General features: G+C 44.9%; 3 protein-coding genes across 3 annotated transcripts; all 3 read right to left on the minus strand.

Moving 5' to 3' along the window:
• Window positions 1-529: 529 nt before the first annotated feature.
• ATNIH1004_000318 (ribonuclease Z) lies at window positions 530-3,727 on the minus strand (the record flags this gene model as incomplete). Its single annotated transcript, XM_033565039.1, has 1 exon — window positions 530-3,727. One exon carries the CDS (start codon window positions 3,725-3,727, stop codon window positions 530-532), a length of 3,198 nt encoding a protein of 1,065 aa, XP_033430796.1.
• Window positions 3,728-4,706: 979 nt separating this feature from the next.
• Window positions 4,707-6,629, minus strand: ATNIH1004_000319 (bZIP transcription factor; the record flags this gene model as incomplete). The annotated part of the gene is made up of 2 exons (XM_033565040.1): window positions 4,707-5,578; window positions 5,630-6,629. 2 exons carry the CDS (start codon window positions 6,627-6,629, stop codon window positions 4,707-4,709), a joined length of 1,872 nt encoding a protein of 623 aa, XP_033430797.1.
• A 3,540-nt stretch (window positions 6,630-10,169) lies between these two features.
• On the minus strand, window positions 10,170-10,504 carry ATNIH1004_000320 (uncharacterized protein; the record flags this gene model as incomplete). The annotated part of the gene is made up of 2 exons (XM_033565041.1): window positions 10,170-10,313; window positions 10,373-10,504. 2 exons carry the CDS (start codon window positions 10,502-10,504, stop codon window positions 10,170-10,172), a joined length of 276 nt encoding a protein of 91 aa, XP_033430798.1.
• Between the last annotated feature and the right edge of the window lie 1,896 nt (window positions 10,505-12,400).

Below are 12,400 nucleotides of genomic sequence, written 5' to 3' on the forward strand. Positions count from 1 at the left end.
TTTGTATTAATTCCTTGGGGAAAATATACATAAAAAAAGAAGGGGGAAAGGCGCTCAGAAAAGGGGTGAAATAAATAATTCATAAATATACATTGTTTTTTGGAAAGAACAATCAACGCCCTGGATGCTTATCGACTACCCAGATCAAAGCAATAATAGTCTCTAGTGACAAAATGGGGGACATAACAATCCTATAGAAACCGAAAAATGTGTAATGTGAGGACAACAGTAAGAGAATACAGAGTTATGGATTGGTAATTTGCACATATCCCATGCTCGTATATTTTCAATTTGAAAAGAAACCACAGAAGGCAAGCGCGGTATATATATATTGTTGAGCTCGTTGCTTACGCGCTATCGTGACCTTGCTCAGGACAACCTCCTCGCACGCAGTGGATAGTAGCGCAGTAAAAACCGAACACGGCTGGATAATCAACGTGTAACAATGTTTTGGTATACTCATGATAAAAATTAGAGACTGGTTTGGCTGTTGCCCCATATTCAAATTAGCCCGGAGTTGCTGTAGGCTTTACTTCGACTCCTGCTTTCGAGGGGTGCTTCGGCGACGGATCCTAATTTCTTTCTCATCACCACTGGTGCTCCAGCCACTTTCGCTCTCGCTGGCGCTCCAGGCCGAGTGTTTTGGAGGTTTCATTTCATCGATTTCCATGTTTTCGTTCGTAGTGTCTGGGGCAGCAGCCTTATTCTCCAGTTTTAGACGTCTCGCGTGCTTGAGAGCTTTCTTCTCCATCACTATAGCAGCCTGTTTTTCTAGTTCCAGTTTGCGCTTTTCCGTCTCCTCTGCTGAAGCTCGTTCAGTAATTTGGTATAATTTATCTATGGCAGGAGCGTAGGCCTGTGTATATGGCATATCGCCAACGCGGATGTGCATGTAGTCAAAGGCCCCGACTACGGGAACATTCAATCTTGGCCTTTCTTTCACTGCATAGTTGCTGTCAAATTGCAGTGGTGGCACAGAGCCCTGGCCTTCAATTGTGTCTGGCTCTTCGTCTGGAATATCCGGATGCTCAGGCGGTTGGACGATTGTCTCTTCTTGCTTCGTAGGGAGTGAAGTTTTCTCCCGCTCAACATGTGTGAATTTCTGATAGCGTTGGCTGAAATGGGTGAGAATGATAGCCCGAGCTTCCATCAAACGGCCAACTTCAAGGGCTTCTACTGTCGTGGAATGCCTTTTGGCAATAGCCGATCCTTTCATGTTATCGTGGAAGGTGGCTTCGTGGATGAGAACCGTTGATCCGTGGCCAATTGCGGCAAAGGCTGGAGAAGGTCGGCAATCACCTGAGAATGAGATCTTGAAACCATCTGAGAAGACAAGGGAGACCGCCATGGCGCCCTTGCAGTGACTCACTTTAGTAGTCAGAAGATCAGAAAGCCCAGTAGCTTCGCGAAGAAGTGGTGCTAAGGGAGACGTTTTTTCGTCGAAAGCTAGAGCTGTGGTCTGGGGGCTTCCATTTTCAGATTCATATTCTGGGTACGAGCCGTCGCCGCAGCAGTGGCGATAGGAGAACCTTGTCTGAATTTTATTGTCTGATATGAAAGGAGACGCAGTCACGGGAATAAGCTTGCTGAAACCATAGTCCTCAACACCTGCGTATTCTTCTAGCCATCTAATCATCATTTCCTCGGACACTAAGAACAAACGTTTCTCCTTAAGAATCTTAGACATGTCGGTCACAATATTGTCCGTCCTAGGAATTCCGTGGGGGTAGTTCTCTTGAAACCACGCTTTAATAAGCGACGCAGTACCAAGATGGTGGTCCGCGTGAAGATGGCTAATCCAGACTAACCGCAAGTTCCGCAAGACCTCTCGCAATTTTTCATGCCCAAACACGCGCTTAAGCTGGCCCAAGGTAGACTCGCCACAGTCAAACAAATAGTAGCCATATCCAGGCACGTTGACAAGTGTACTCGAGACATTGCGGTACTTGGATGGTGAAGATGACCCCGTCCCTAAAGTTATAATTTCCACGTTGGACCCAGGGAGGTTGTGCAGGAAGTGATCCAGTTTTTGCTGAAATTCATGTTTCTTCACACGTTTACCAATCGTGTTCATGCGCTTTTCAACTGCGGCCGGCATTTTTTGCTGCACTACTTCCGCCGCATTAAAGGGCCGTACAACTTCGGAACGGTTAAACTCAAACTTAGGTTCCATATTAATGATTAGCCCAGGTTCTAGTGGTTCAAATGGCAATGTCTCGGTTTTTTCCGTTGCGGCCTTCGATTTATCCGTAGATGTGCCTGGTTGTGGAAGGGTCACGTTGTCATGGACAGGAACTGGATGATTTTCGCGTCTTAATTGTGCCATCCGGATCGACGAACACGCAACACTTGCTAGGGCTAGGTAATTTGGGGTATAGTCAGTACCGGACACAGTGTGCTTGCAATGAGACATCCTTGCAATGAACTTGCGAAGTTGAGGGTGATCCCCAACACCTGGACCAAGAATCCAGACAAACGCTTCGAGGTTTGTTGTCACGGAAGGCGAATTCCACTCCGGCCGATTGACCAAGTTCTCAACATAATCAGGCGTAGGCAAATCAATAATTGCTATTCCCTTCCCAAGCCGTGGGGGCCCTAGAACCATCTCAGGTGTAATAACTTTTTGGTCTTCTGAGAGCACGCTCTCGCCCTTTGTTAGTTTCCCATAATCTCCACCTTTGCGGACCTTGAGTTCCTGAGCCTTCGCTGGGTCAAATTTGCCTCTAATATCGTGGTTTCGCACGACATACGAAACGGCCTCACGGCTCCAAGATGTGGGAGGAATTTTCTCAACAGTTGCGCCAGGCCAAGGTTGTCGTACAAAGACCTTGATGTTAGGAAGAGGTGTATTGCTTCCTGGAGCAGGTCCCTTATATTCTTCGAGAGACTTAGTCTCCGGATTGCGGACAAACATCACTGCAGGCATCTTAACATCGGCTAAACGGGTTTCCACTAATGCATCCATGCGCCATGAGGAGTTAAACATGTCAGTAACAATAGCTTGCCTCGTGATCTGATCCCGAGTGCGCTGATCTATATCCCCAGAAGTATCAATATTGTTCTCTTGGAATTCGTCGAGGCTTCTTTTCCTGGGACGCTGTGGAGCATCATTTCCCTGGGCCACCGAGGAAGGACTGACAGGCATGGCCCATACTTTAATATTGTTGTCCGACCAGGAGGGCTGTTGGAAAGGGTCATTCACATCCACCGAGGCGCCGTTAGGCACGCTCTCAGAATCATATTCCCTTGTGAAAACCGGCATGCCCCTTCGAAAAACGAATCTTCGGGCAGTGGCTAAGGTGTGTGTCAAGTTCCTAGCCCCATGAAGCGTAAAACTCCCTCGTTGCACTACCACTTCTCCATCGTGCACTGCATAAGGCACACCATGTTCCTGTTTGGGTGACGCGCCTGGTTTCTTGTTATCCGCTTGAGTCCGGCGCTCAGCTTTCTCACGAGCGGTAGTTTCCAGTGCACTACTCGAGGTAGCACTTCCATCGGCCTGGGTAAGGATCGTTCCAATCAAACCACCAGTATTCTGCCATTCTATACGACCCGTGATGAAAATATCAGTGAGAAATGAGAGCCTAACACCGCGTTCTGTGCATGCTCGCTGAGTCCCTTCAGAAATCTGTCCAAAGAAATAGCGCTTGTCTGGAAAGTGGAGGAGCAGGGAAGTGCCCGGAGTATCGGCGGTCGGGGTCGTCACGACCTGATAATAAAACTTCATGGGGTGAGTTCCCGTGGACGGCGCCGGTAAGAATTCGAAACCTGAAAGCTTGTATGTGGAAGGATTATATAGCAAGTAGCTTTTCCCACGCGCAGAGCTAAGTTTTGGAGTCCGTATAATGTGAGTCTCCGGATTCAATGGATATTGCCCCGGTCTGGGCGTGTGGAGGACCCGTGACTGACGGAGGATGGATAGAGGATATGGAAGGGTGTCTCTAGAACTAGAAGTTCGCTGTTTGGAGCTTCTGAGTTTATGAATTTCGGATGAAGAATGCTTCGGCGTAGACCTTTTCCTTAGAGGGTCCCAATAGCCTCGAGATCGCGCAGAAATTGAAGCGCGGCGGACCGAAGAAGGGGCTACGATTCCGCAAAAGGCTTTGCTTGGAAGCCCGCAGATCAAGTGAAGGGAAGCCAACTTGACTATGAGACAGAAATGTTTTTGGTAGAAAGGGAACACTCAGCAAGCATCCATGATGTCCAGATAAGCCACGTTGTCAGCAGGAGTAAAGTAGCTAAGTAGTCAAGTTGAGAAATGTTCTCCCGATGTGGAGTCATCACTCGCGACAAACAGTCGCACTGGCCAATTACTACGGTCATCCCCCCTACTGAATTTTTTGCGACAATTTCATGGTATTTGCTGCACCTAGATTTCATTTGGCTTCAGAAAGCCTATAAAAGAGAATAAAAAAGGAAAAAACCCCTACCCAAGTTCCCAAATAAAATCCCAGAAATCCCAGCCCTGGAAAGTACAATGAAAACCCAACCCACATAACCCCTGAACAGAGGAAAAAAAAATAAAAATAAAAATAAAAAATGAAAGAATCATATCGAAACGCGGTTTATAGTAACAGGCTCATGAACAAAGGAAAGGCATCTGTGTCTACACGGAAGACTCATGTTCAGGTATCTAGAACACTTCAAAAAACACGACAATAGAAACTTTACAGGCTGAAATAATTTGCTCGTTATCTGAAAGGGAATCACAAAAGATGCGAAGTAAGCATGGAAACACGTTGGAAGGACGCTTCCATGTCGTGGCACAAGCGAGCAAAACGTTGGGCTGCAGCCTTGGCTTCGTCCTCCACGACTAGCTCGAAAGCAGGCGCAGACTTATCGGAATCAAGACCACCAAAGGACGTGGTCGACGGTTCTGCAGGCGCAAACGAAACGGGTAGGTCAGAAAACAGCGCGAATGCAGGATCGGTTTCGTCAATTTGAATATCCTGGCTTTCAACCCCGACAGGCTCCTTTGGGGTTTCAATTACTGGCGAGAATTCTAGCACAGGTGCTTCATCCTTGTTACTTGTCACTTCTGGGAGGCATACTCCAAGGGGCGAACTCTTTCCTGACAGAATTTCCGAGTCGACGATAGATGGCTCAGGAACTTCCAGGACAGCAAAAACGGGTGTGTTTCCGTAGTTCATGTCAATACCAGAGTTCCAGCCACCATTATTGAGACCCATTGCAGAGACGTCCAGCCCTTGATTGGGAACCATGACCATGCCGACCTGGGGAGTCTGCTGCATCGGGTAGTCTTGGGGGCCGTGGTTTGAACTAGCTTCCTTGGGGATAGATGGCTGCACGGGCGGTTGTGCCATCGATGATTGTTGCTGTGGTTGAGTTTGTGGCTGCTGCGGTTGTTGCTGCGACTGCGGCTGGGGTTGGCTTGACGTGGGTAAGCCATGAATTCCCTGTTCATCCAAGAACTGAGAGAAGTTTGGAGACGATAGAAGCATGTGTGCAAGATCAGTCAAGCGAGCATTTTCTTCATAAAGAGCACGATTTTGAAGGCGGAGTTCATGGGCTTCGTTGGTCCTAGCAGCAACTTCACTTTCCAGCTGGCCAATATATTCTATATCAAGTCAGTATTACAGCATTAAATGACACGAAAAGAGATGCATACCCTTTCTTCGCGATCGAAAGGCACGCGCAGACACCTTGTTGCGAAGCTGACGACGTTCCTTGCTGCTGAGCTTCTTTCCTTCTTCACTGGCGAGGAGCCTCTCGTCTTCATCCATATCTTGTTCTTCCTTTTTCGACTTGGCCATATGGGGAAGGATAGACGGAGAGGGAGTCTCTTCCTGGGGACTCATAGTGTTTTGTCTCATCTGCTGAAGTAGGCGTGAAATACGTTCCTCCACGACAGGGTTTGTATTGCGGGATTGGACATGTTGAGTCCCCGGTGCAATTTGCTCCGACAAGCGACGCTGTTGCTGCTGTTGTTGCTGTTGTAACTGATGTTGTCGGGCCATGTCATGATGTTTCTGCTGCTGAGCTGCCTTTGCCATTGCAGCTTGCTGCTGGTGCATTCCGGGATACATGCGGCCGACCTGGGTGGATGGGCCAGCAGAAACATCTTGGCCGCCCAAGGCGCTTGGATCGACGAATTGATTCTTGTTGGGGTTCTGAGAGAAGAAGTAAGTAGGAACAGTGCCCATGTTGTCGGACTCTAAGTCCATTTCCGTAGTGTTCCGGACAGGAACAGAATTGAAGTCCAGAGGAGCATCTTCCCGCTTAAATTGAGAATTGGCATTGGCATACATGTCTCCATTCACAGCAAAGCCCGAACTTGCACCACCAAGTCCCATGCCATTCATGTGATTAAAGGTCATTGCCTGAGCCAAGGCCCCCGGGGGAAGACCTGTCTGTTGCTTGTGTTCGTCATACTGATGGCTAGGACCTTGGAAAGCGATCGGGGATTGACTGTTTGAGGCAAAGCTGGCACTTCGGCCATCGGAAGCACCAAATTCCGTGCTAGGAATTGCGGGCTGACTGGCTAGGGTAGCCTTTGGCCTTGATGGCTCTGAGGATGTATAGGTAAGCTGATCGAGGTTGATGAAAGTATCAATATCTTGGTCGTAATTCGATGGAGCGACAATCGGATGCTCCGCTAGGGTCGCCATTGTTGGAAAAATCCACCTCTTAATATCCTTTCAGATGAAAGTCGTTCAGTGACAGAGCAATGAAGTTGTAAAAGGATTATGGCCACGCGCGATACGGATGAAAGATAGGGAGGGAGATAGGACAATACAATAGCGAGAGACTAGGGGGTGGGTTGACGGGATGGGATAGGAAATGTATTCAAGACACCACACGACAGGACAGCCAGAAATTCAGAAAAGGGCACGTAGTCGGTGTGGAATCGATGGTCGATGTGTATGAATAGTATTGATGGTATGGATGGATGGATGAGTGGGTGGATAGGTAGGTGGGTGGATGGGTTGGTTAATGAGGAGCGAAAGATGGGAACAACAAGGAGAAGGGCGGGTGAATGGAGTTCGCGCCCGTAAGTCTCGAGTAGGAGAGCCAGGGGAACCGAAAAGACAAGTGGGAAGTTCTCCACGCCAGGAATAGAAATCAGGTAGAGGCTTGCGCGTCCTCCCGCTGACTCAGCATACAATCCCCTCCAAGAACTCATTTGTGATTGGCCACTAGTGAGCCCTGGTAGGGCTTTGGGACCTCTAGCCCCCTACGGAACTCACGGATCAAAGTACTACTATTTTGAGTTGAGAATTGAGACTTCTGGGTATATAGTAGCAGGCAGAAAGTATCAAGAGATAGTGGATAAGATCTGGTATTTTATTACCGATCTTTAGGTATCTAGTTTAATTCTATCCCAGGTTGTTGCTGTTGTTGTATGCACCTATTGCGAAAAAACTACTAGAAGATAACTGCGGAGTACTACTCCAAGTGCCTTAGCATTATGTATTTATTTACTCTTTTTAATATCATAGCCAATATGCTTTATGCAAGAATGGTAGATGAGCCGCCCCCTAGATGCCCAATGCCAATGTTGACGGTCTGCAATTCCAGTCATGCCTTTAATGTGGTGTTTTGCCATTTCAGACCTGCTTCTCCCAGCTGACGGTTGGCTATTTATTCATCTATAATGCCTCGGTAGGCTACCACTTTTCCTATAGAAGTACAATGTAAGACGGGTAGCATATTATTCAAGGGCAACAATTGTCCAATAGTCGCCCAACAGTCGTCCTATATGCTACTGTGGCCCTCCTGAATCGCCGAGACTTTTCCAGCATGATGTTAGTGGTTATCAACAGGCCAATAATAAGAACTGTTGTGTTTTGCTGTTTGCAGTGCTTGTACAATACTCTGTAGGATGGATTCTTATATTCCTACAGAAAAAGAATGGGATATCCGTATGGGTTTCCGGTAGGAAATGCTCTATCATGCCTATACTTTGTTTTGATTCTGGAATGTTTCGAGTCCAGGTTACTGTTAGTCCACTGTCTGTAGGTGGGTGGAGCAACATTCCAGTGTTTCATACGGTATAAATTAAGGGAATCAACTACCTGTGTAATTTTCAAGCACGGCCCAAACCAGCATCTACCCCCTTTCCCTACAAATCATACCATTCTATGGAGTTGAAGGACGTGGGTTAATAATTCCCGACCACTCAACCCAGACTATCCTCCAATCCTTCTCAACCGGGCGGGATTCCGTGTGGGTTCTGTGGGTAACGCCATCGCGGGTCTACCACCGTAAACAAAGCTTGGCGCTTATTTAAGTAAGGTCTCACTAAGTTCTTGGAAGTTGTGGCATAGCCACCATGCAAGTTGCAGAGGCCCCTCTTTCTGTACTCCAAGTCCATCCCGGTAGCGTCTCCATGCCCTAATTGTGCTTTGAGGCTGGACTCCTATTGGCTGCTAGGGTTGCGTACTGACCAAGTCTTACTAGGAGAAGGCACTCCGTGAGCCGGTCTCTGCTTGCCTGAAAATCTCTCTTTAAGTTAGATGGTGACCTGCACTAAATTAGTATTCTGCAACATCGCCCCTGGATCATACTAGGAACCTTCTTACATCTTTACAAGTCTTATTTGAGGCATTAATTCAGTCGTTTAGTTAGCTGAGCTACAAAAAATGGATCCTGTTGGAGTGCTCATTCAATCCATTTTGAAAGGTTTGGAAGGGACGGCTCATTTTGATGTGTCTGGCCAAGAGGGTCGAAAAGTCTGTTGATAGAGCACCGAGTACTGCCATCATGCACTACAAGAACGCCACATCCAAGACACAGTATGTCGGCAGTACATGGCTGAACGAATGCCGACTGTGGGTATATACAGTACACAGCTAGTGTTCGAATAGAGCCGTAAAGCTGAGTGGGTCCCTTATGGATGTTATTCATGTATTACGGTACCTGGGATGTAGGTAGAGTCAGGCGTGGACGAATCACCCACTTATAGCTTAATCCATGCAGCATCTGTCCCAAAGTCTTCACAATATACACTATATTAGAGTCATCTACAGATATGTATTCTGGCTGAAGGAACATGGTAAATTTTATGATGATGGGCTTTTGTACCAAATTCCTACAGAGAGACTATGGATAATTTGACTGATAGACACAAGTCTAGAACCAGCAGCTAGGAAAAGCAGGTTAGAGAATATACAGCAATCTCTTAGCTTAGATAGTTACACAAATTATGGAGTAGTTATGCTGTTGTTCATTCTGTACGACTTGAAAATCTAGAGCCCGAAAAGCCCTGTGTTTAGTTCTCCAAATAATGGCCGCGCAAAAACCATTTACTTGGCTGTTGAGTATTATCATATTTATGTAGCCATTCTTATCTAGGAAACTCATAATGGATAATCGGACATATGTAGAACTTGCTCTGGTTTTCGTAGGATATTATCTAACCAAAAAAACATGAGAATGCAGAATCTAAAAATGAAGAAAAAATTTCACCACATTCTTCTATCCTTTTTATATTTAAGCAGAATGGCTGGTTTATATGTACTATGTTCATCGACATGGCTGTCAAGGCTGCTACAAATAATAATTACTGGTGAGAAAGATATACATATGCACTAAATACACATGCCTAAAGCTTCTAGTGCTTTGCCCAAGGTAGTTTGTAGCTATTGCAAATTCTCTGCAAAAGAAATTTACTCGACCTTAAAATTCTATTTTAAGTATATGTTGCTGCCTATTTTCCTATGCGTACTGATTACCATTGCTAGTTGACACTAAAAGTAAAGACACTGTGGCAATGATCCTAAATCAATACTTCACCCCACTACGGAATACTATTAAGTGCCGTAGAAAGTACAAAGTGTAAACAATTAAGAATTTGTATTTTATAAAGTGCGTCGTATTGCTGCACTATGAACGATAGGTTAATAGAGATGACCAAGGAATGTGACGCATACTTAAAAGAACACCATATTCTATTACTGATCTTAATTCTAGAGTATCCATATCTCAACAGTACTCTATACTCCGTACAAAATTCCTAAGACGGCTAGTTACTAAAACATCGGAATAATCTATACCCATAATGATATCACAATTTTAAACATTTTCAATTATATACTGTTTAATGTACCATGCAAAACACTTAAGTATTTTCAAGACAATCTCAACATATTCAGATCATATCATCATAGTTCATCACAAAGAGAATGTTACTACTCAGGTGCCTAAGGTTACTCATCTGGGTGAGATAACTGATCGTGAGTAAAGTGGTATTTCGAACTGCCCGGCATCCTCGGGGCAGCTCCACGAAGTAAAGGATCTCCGGGTTGGGTGGTTTCACTTGAGGCCTGGCTTTCCTCGGAGGCAGAGTCACGCTGAAAAAAATCATTAGGATACAATATAATCAATAATGACATGGTCAATTCAAACCTACCTGCTTCCAATCACTAGGATCCTTACTGCTAGAATCTCCTTGCTGATTGCTTTGATCGCTCTGGCCGGTAATATCCTCAGCCTCGTCCTTTGGGCGGGTGGCAAACTTTCCGGAATTGAATTTTGAGGTCATATTGCTATGTCTTCAGGTATTTTAAACTTGGGAGTACGTGCACTTGTGTTGTGGTTGGCATTCTTGGATTGAGAGATCCATTTCATTTATAGGGATGGAATGCGGGGAGATGAGGTCATCATGGTGTCGGCTGACGTCGAGATTCGATACCAAGTGATGCAACAACCATTATTTGGTGGTCTGGGGCTAACTAAGCACATGGAACGCCTTTTTCTTTCGTTAATCCCAATCGCTGCGTTGGATTCTCTTTGGGCTTTCCCATGGTTTGCAATGCATCTTTTCTATGTCTGGCAGCCTATGCGGTCATACCAACAGGCCACGATGTAATATGATTTGTGGCATTTTAAAGCAGGCCCGACGATCCTGTATCGGTGACTGAACCAAGCTACTGCCATTAACAGCTTCTAAAAGGAAATTAGAGTACGTAAGTAAATATCCTGTCCTCTATAACTATTATATGACAAGCAACTTGTTGTAGACCCTTCATACAACGCCGCCTTACAATTGAACAATATCTATTATATCCTACATGTTATATCGTAGAGCAGAGGAAAATGCTTGTCAGGGTTTGTCAGGGCTTGTATGGATTACATAGAGTAGCACCTTGATGGTGGTAATAACCATAATCTATTATAATTTGGCCAATATCCTTAACCGTATGGGCGATTTATTATTTGGAAGTTTGAACTCTAGTATTAGAATTTGTATGTATACATTTAGCAATATAATATAGCGAGTAGATAGCATTGTAAAATTTGCAGCCGTTTAATCTATAAACTACTCTATATAATACTTGATTCTGAAATAAACTGAAAAATGCTGCCTGTGTGATGGTTTGGTTGTCTCTGCGCTAGTAGAGATAAAACCACTTGACCATATAAAAAGGTACAAGACGACTGATCGAAGATCAGTCGCATCTAGCGCCCTATATATATAGTATGTTACAAGTTTAGCCTGTGACAGTCTGCACATCCACCATCACTCCAATAATGTTCGGTCTGAGGGTGTAATAAAAACAATGTACTTTGTTTTACTTGACGATAATATCCAGGAGATAAATTCCTACAATAGCAGAGCTGCAAGGTTTCAAATTCAATTTGTTGCAACAGATCGCCAAGCTCCTGTTGTATTATTCTACACCATGTACCACTATGCTAGTTTTAGCCAGCTAGTAACATAGCTACTTAGATCTTCAACCACCGAGCCGCCGATTCTACCGAGCCGCCACTTTATTTGAATATAAAATAGCACTATCGACCATCTCATTAACTCAGCACCAGAATATCAGGAGAGGATATACCGTACAAATTACTGTAGTATCATATAGATTATTCATATATTTTACTCTCAGCTCTTTATCCAGGCTAGATCTCTAAATTACCGAGATTACAAATTTTTGTTAGTACAGTAATTAAGCTTTGGAAAAATGTAGGAAAACAAATAATTATGCCTTTAAGGTGTATAAATATACAGCAATAAACTTTATTTATAGTATATACCTGCATTTGTTGAGGTATTGAGGTGGTCGAAGTGCATTATGTTAGCATAAATTGCTTTGACTCACTGATGAGTCATTGAATTTATTAGTCCCATAAAAACCACTCAGTTGCCTTGATTCTCTGGCGCATTTAGTGACCGACCCAAAACTTCCAGAGTGGATTCCTCAGGCCTAAATTATCGGCTATTCCTCTTTGGGACCCCGACTCATCGATTAATGAACATATTGGCACAACTAGCTATTAATCCACCACAATGCAATGTGACTCAATGTGTTCTGTGGAAACACAAAGGTCATCTCGCGTGCGGCTTGTTTCCTAATCGAGTGCCCGTAGGATACCAAAATTGGCTGATCCTACATTGTCCTTACTTTGTGTTATAGGTAGTGCGATACTTTTT

The sequence above is a fragment of the Aspergillus tanneri genome (assembly GCF_003426965.1).
Source record: "Aspergillus tanneri strain NIH1004 chromosome Unknown AapTan_2_pilon_pilon_pilon, whole genome shotgun sequence".
Taxonomy (NCBI): domain Eukaryota; kingdom Fungi; phylum Ascomycota; class Eurotiomycetes; order Eurotiales; family Aspergillaceae; genus Aspergillus; species Aspergillus tanneri.